The sequence below is a fragment of the Sparus aurata genome, chromosome 18 (assembly GCF_900880675.1).
Source record: "Sparus aurata chromosome 18, fSpaAur1.1, whole genome shotgun sequence".
In the NCBI taxonomy this organism is placed as follows: Eukaryota; Metazoa; Chordata; class Actinopteri; order Spariformes; family Sparidae; genus Sparus; species Sparus aurata.
The window spans coordinates 20,368,992-20,374,966 of NC_044204.1; the positions used below are offsets into that span (position 1 = coordinate 20,368,992).

At 42.0% G+C, this 5,975-nt stretch overlaps 1 protein-coding gene and 1 long non-coding RNA gene across 2 annotated transcripts; one reads left to right on the forward strand and one right to left on the reverse strand.

Moving 5' to 3' along the window:
* The first annotated feature begins 173 nt into the window (after nucleotides 1-173).
* Nucleotides 174-4,500, forward strand: LOC115568841 (platelet-derived growth factor receptor-like protein). Its single transcript, XM_030396494.1, has 7 exons — nucleotides 174-418; nucleotides 678-841; nucleotides 1,839-1,981; nucleotides 2,109-2,260; nucleotides 2,404-2,697; nucleotides 3,464-3,603; nucleotides 3,948-4,500. Exons 1-7 carry the CDS (start codon nucleotides 337-339, stop codon nucleotides 4,152-4,154), a joined length of 1,182 nt encoding a protein of 393 aa, XP_030252354.1. The 5' UTR covers nucleotides 174-336; the 3' UTR covers nucleotides 4,155-4,500.
* LOC115568842 (uncharacterized) lies at nucleotides 2,958-4,060 on the reverse strand. Its single transcript, XR_003981449.1, has 2 exons — nucleotides 3,925-4,060; nucleotides 2,958-3,581 (listed from the first exon to the last, which is right to left on the reverse strand). It is a non-coding gene; the product is annotated as an uncharacterized LOC115568842 (long non-coding RNA).
* Nucleotides 4,501-5,975: the final 1,475 nt, after the last annotated feature.

A 5,975-nucleotide genomic window follows, 5' to 3' on the forward strand; every position in this document is an offset into this window, starting at 1 on the left:
ATGCTGCTAGCACACTTCCAGTCCAGCAGCTAAGCAAACAGGCTGTGCGATTCCACATGGAGGGGCCTCTGCTCCTGGACCCTCATTGGTCCGGACAGGCTTGAAAGCCTCCATTGAGCCAGTCAGGAGGAATCTGGGGTACTAATGCCACTCTCAGGAGGAGGAATTTGTGTGATTCTGGTAAACAGCTGACCTCGCAAGCTCTGCCCTCCTCCTCGCGTCTCTCTCCTTCCCTCCTTCTGGTTCCTGCGATACGTTCTTCTGTGTTGAACCGTGTGAACTAACAATCCACAGACCACTTTGATTTAAGTTTGACTTTAAGATTACTGATCAGTCATGCTTATGCTGAACTTGTCTGGGTCAAAGCGGAGGCTGGTGCTGAGCACTCTCCTAATTTGTGCTGTAATCTTGGAGTTAGGTAAGTGACTTTATTCACTTGCTGAGCAGTTCTGTGAACATGTGCTCCTAGAAATGCTAAGGAGGGCAGGTTTCTGTTGGCCTAATGCGTGACATGACTTACTCTATTAAATTGGCATCTGATAGAAATTATACCGTTACCACACACAGCCAGCTTACTGTATTCTTTTTTTTATGAAGATAGTAACTTCTGATATTATAAACATAGTCTGTGTCTATATTTGTGAAATATTTGCCTAACGAGCTCTGTCACTGTGTAGCTTATTGTCAAAAAGAGGCCGAAGAACAGAGGACCACTCCGGGGAGGAAGCCCAAGCCAAGCAAACCTAAACTCGGGAAATCAACAAAAAGTCCAAGAGCTGTAACAACCAAACCTAAAGTCAAAGCTACACCTGCAGCTCCACCACAGACCTTCCTCACACAGGTATATCATCTAGTACAGAATAATCTTTCATATGTTAAAAGTGCAATTTGTAAGATGTGGGCAAAACTTGAGTTTAAAAAAAAAACAGAATGAGAAGTATCAGTGTCTTTGACACCAATGTATTGTGTTGCAGAGATGTCTACTGAAGTTAGCATTGCTAACCAGCAAGCCCTGGCCTTTCCTGTCCCGTGATACCACTTTGCACCTCAAGAGTTAAACTGTAGCTAACAAAGAGTCGGATGTACTTTTAGCTAGGAAACGCATGCGATGGTGAGTTTGCCACTCAGTCGAATAAGTTAAGAAAATAAACTCACAAAATGTCAACAAAAGAGATATTCTCATACCTATTTTCCAAACGAAATAGAAAAAATACAACCGTGCCCCATCTGAATTCAAGTTCAAGTTAGAACTAAGACGAGCTTAATTGCCTCATTAACGCATTGGACGAACAGACTTCATTCAAATTCAACGTAAACAAATTCACCACTTGTTTGGTCAAAATAAATCCTCAATTCACAGAGTAAGATGAAAATGTATTCCAGCTCTACACACTGTATTCACCCACTGCTTATGCCGGCCTGTCCTGTCCCTGCCTGCCGTGTCATCTCACCCCTGAAGTCGTAGTCCTGATCTGAGCTGCTGTCAATCACCTCCGTACTCTGTCCCCTGTCTTCAAACTGGCATCTCTCGGTCTCAGAGGTTGCGTTCAGTCTAATTTGCCCACAGCGAATAAGACCACCAGCCCCATGACTAATTGAGCTTATTAGCAAACAGCTGCCAGCTACAACCAGAGGCAACTATAGAAAAGAGAAAAGAGTGCTGTGAGCAGCAGTCAGTAGTTACTGTATGTCACTCCCTATAATTTAGGCGCTACCTTCGATTTGAGCCATTTCTTACAATTTACAGCTTTAAAGGAAGATTCATTAAGGCAGAAGAATCACTGCATCTGTGATATGTTTGTACACCTATTTGATGATTTTCTATTTGACACATAAAGGTGCTAAACAGAGGGAAGTTTAAGAAGGTGGGAGAGAGCGTCAGTGTGCAGACAGGAGACACTCTGGAGCTGAGGTGCAGGGGCAGCCCTGTGCAGTGGAGCGTCCCCCCGTACCTGGAGGAGGATGATGATGGAAGGCTCAGGTGAGCTTCACGGTCAATAAATCTTTATTATGCACAATTTATTCTTCTGTTGAGGTATAACAACAGAACAATAAAATCTGTTATCTCACAGTCCGTCCTTTAACTCTATCCTGTTTGGACTCTTCAGGATTGTCCAACACGAGCGATATGGTGTTCTGACATTAGTCAACACGACTGGCGCAGACACAGGGGAGTACACCTGTTATCCTACGTACTGTGAGGACACAGACTGCAGGAAAGAGTATGACAAAGCTGTCAAAGTCTTCGTCTTCTTTCCCGGTACAATGAACAAACTTTATTGATGCTTACACATGCACTTCTCAGAAGTGACCTGGCTTTTATTTCCCCATCAGTGTGATAGTGAGCCTGTTTATATTCTATCTTATCATCTATCTGCCCTATCTTCTCACTGCACCACTCAGACCCACAGGAACTATTTGTGCCATCGTCTGACTATTACGAGGTGATTCAGCTGAGAACAAACTGGCCAACAGTCCTCCCCTGCCAGGTGACTTCACCAGAGGCTAAAGTGACTCTGCACCGCGAGTTTCCACCCGTGGAGGTCGCAGTGGACGGGACGGAGATCTCCTTTAATGTCAAGAAGGGCTTCACCATCCATCGACCACGGCCTTATCATGCTGGAGCCTTGTACTGTGTGGCCAGTCTGGGCAACCTGAGGCAGAGCTCCACCAAGTACATGCTCATCTATGTTAACTGTGAGTGCAGCCATTAAGTTGTCCCTTAACAGGCCAACGATTTGTTGGTTGCAGCTCTTCTAATGTGGTAAATTACTTGAAATTAATTACATTTTTCTTTTTGCTCTCTGGTTTTTTTACTTGACATTGAATTCCAACAGCTTCGCAGCCCGTGGTAGGTGAAAGGTCTTCACATTCTGAGCAATGTCGAAACTTTTTTTCTACTTTTCTCACTCCCACAAGTTCGTACAATCTACTGTGACTGCTTTCAGTGATCATGCTTCAACCGCCACTTCAAATTAAATCCTCGTTCAGCTCAAATACTTAAACTACGATAAATCTCTCTCAGCACTTTTCTAGTCCAGATCAGTTTTTCCATATGCACTTTTATTTCAGCTGATAATTCAACTTCACTCAGCAGTTACACCGAAACATTTCAACAGAAACATTTTTGACACCAAAATGTATTCAGAAAATGTTGCCTTTTGTAGTTATACTTCTGTTTTAGTAATTAACTATAAGAATACTTCACTGCAGTTTTTTAACACTCCTGTACATACAGCAGTGCTGGAACATTACATGAAAGGGCCACTGTAGTGTGACTGTACATGCTTTTTTAAGATTGCAGGAGAAAAGTGGGCAAAACAAGCAGAACATGTAAACTCCACACAGAAAATTGCCAGTTACAGTGTTTCATTTTGCTGACTACCGCAAAGTTGCTGTTAAATTATTGTTTGGTGTGACTTAACACTGACATTACTCACTCATGTACCACACTTGCCATCAGACCCCATGGCTCCTCCTGCTCCAGTGATCCAGGCGTCGCCGAGCTCGGTGGCAGTGGGGGAGAATCTGCGTGTCAGCTGCTCCGTGGTGGGAGAACAGGACGTGGTCGTAGAGTTTAACTGGGAATACCCAGGACAGCAGGTCAGACACTCAGGAGGAGATAGGGCTGATTGCAACCTTTTGCTTCGATTCTTTATTATAATTTCATTGAGGTTGATAAAAACACTTGACTATGGCTATGATAAAATTAAGAAGTCATGCAAATCCGGTTGTTTGTGAGACAAATTAAGAGAAGGATCTGTGTAACTGATGTTACTGCCTTTCTAGCATGTTTGTTACTAATTAAGAGGCATCCAGCCTATGGACTGCAGAGCCACCCAGGACTATAACTATTTATCACTGACTTATTAACATTTAAAGACTTAAAGATGCTGTGCATTGTGTGTTAATGTCCAAACTGACCAGAGCATCTCTGCTGGTTGCAGATTGGGAGGCCTCTGTACACACAAGAGAGCGTCAGTCCAGTGGGTGAAGGAGCGGCTCGGCAGCAGTCTCAGTCCGTCCTCCTGGTGGACGAGGCGAGGGACGTGGACCAAGGAACATACACCTGCACCGCCCAGAACCTGCAAGGAGCCAAATCCGTGTCCACAACTGTTAAAGTGGTCCCCAAAGCCAAACCTAAGAAACCGTAAACCATCAAAGCTGGGTGATGGAGAGAGAGAAGTGGAGATCTGCTGCAACCTTCAACTATATCACAGTATCCAACAGTGTTTTATGAGTCACATATGAATACGTAACCACAAGACAACATTCTCCTTCTGTCACTATGAGTAACAGAACCCCAGTGTAGTATTACAATGATGTCAGAGGTCCTATTGTTTAGATGACTATATGTGAATTTTTGTGCGTCAAGCTTCTCTATTCAAAGTTTTATATAAACATGTTGTTGCTCTGTCTTTTTCTACTCATTTCTTATTGCGTATGACCCCGCTAATGATGAAGACATTGAACATAAAAATAAAATAAATTCAACTGTCATGAACGTATTGTTATCATTATTATTATTATGTAAAGGCAGATAGTTTATTTATCATAGCGTGAGACATCTGCAACAACATCTGCAGTACTGTCATGTTTTATGTTAAATATAATGTTTTATATTATGACATATATCATATATCATAAAAGTGATCATTATAAACATTAAGCTCTAATGTTCATAATTATCATATTAAATACCATCATCTCATTTGACACTCAGAGAAGAACGGTGTTATACCAGGAAACAAACTATGAAAGCAAAATGTTGCTCTTCACAAAATGTAGACCTCAAACATCTGAAAAATCAATTCATTACAGCTTCTCAAATGTTATTCCATCAGCTAAATATATTTTCTAATTTGAATATCTGTGGGTTTCTGACAGATTGATTCAGATTGATGACACGGTGAGTTCCTGGATACTTCGTTGTCTGTTACCAAACAACTGCAGAAATGGACCGATAAATCATTCATGAAAAATAGGGCCAAGAGCCTTAGAGCTTTAGAGCTTTATGAAAACGGGTGTCTGTTAGGAGACCCAAAGACAAAATTTAGGACAGTATATGTACCAAAGTGCTCATCAAGTACAGTGCACACATCAAACAACATTAGGTCCTTCACAAACTCTGTAGTCTCATTCAGACACTTGTTTTTTTAAAACAGGTAAGCTCTCTCATAACTAAATTGTGGGGCATGTAATGGTGTATTTTATGTCTTAGAACAAAATGTGTAAATATCTTAAGCCTGTGGTGCCCACAGACCTTATTTCAGGCATTTAACTGAAAACCAATTAACAAAAACTAAATCACTTTGAAACGAGGGAACCGGATGAACAAACACGCAAACTGATTTCCAGGTTTTAGGTCTACAAACAAAACCAACTCCATCTTACCAGAGGAAATATTGACTGCTGCTAACTGCAGCTGCTGTTAGCTGGTTAGCTAAATTAGCTGTGCAGGCTGTGGTCCGGACAGACAGCTCGGGGCTCCAGGAGTGTTGGTGTTTACACCACTAGCACAGGAATGTTGGACCAGGATGCACTGCTGCTAGCTGGTTACCATGCTTACTTGATATCTCTGCAACACGATATAAAGACGTCATATCTGTTGATAATTCTAGTTAATAATACTATTAGTCCTATTTATGAAGTATATACCTTTAATATAATAATAATAATAATAATAATAATAATAATAATAATAATAATAATAATAATAATAAAACAGGTCTGTAATAAGTATTGAAAATTCCCTGACAAATACTCAAACCTTTGAGTTTTGGGCCCTTGATCCGTCGTCGCTGATGTGGTGACAAGTGTCTCCCGACTGCCTCTGCATCACTCGGTGCACCTGCCTGTCTGATCGCTAGATGGCGCTGTCCCACTTCCAATCCTGAAGTGTGTCAGTCCAGTCTCCGGGGGGACAGCAGCACATGTTCCCCTGCCTCTCATGTTTCCTCTCACTCTGCTCTCCG

What these genes read in the sequence shown, in the direction of transcription:
- LOC115568841 (XM_030396494.1), top strand. Translation starts at nt 337, where the DNA reads ATGCTTATGCTGAACTTGTCTGGGTCAAAGCGGAGGCTGGTGCTGAGC. An exon ending in CATGCTCATCTATGTTAACT is followed by an intron (nt 2,698 to 3,463) that starts GTGAGTGCAGCC and finishes ACTTGCCATCAG; the next exon opens with ACCCCATGGCTCCTCCTGCT. An exon ending in GGGAATACCCAGGACAGCAG is followed by an intron (nt 3,604 to 3,947) that starts GTCAGACACTCA and finishes TGCTGGTTGCAG; the next exon opens with ATTGGGAGGCCTCTGTACAC.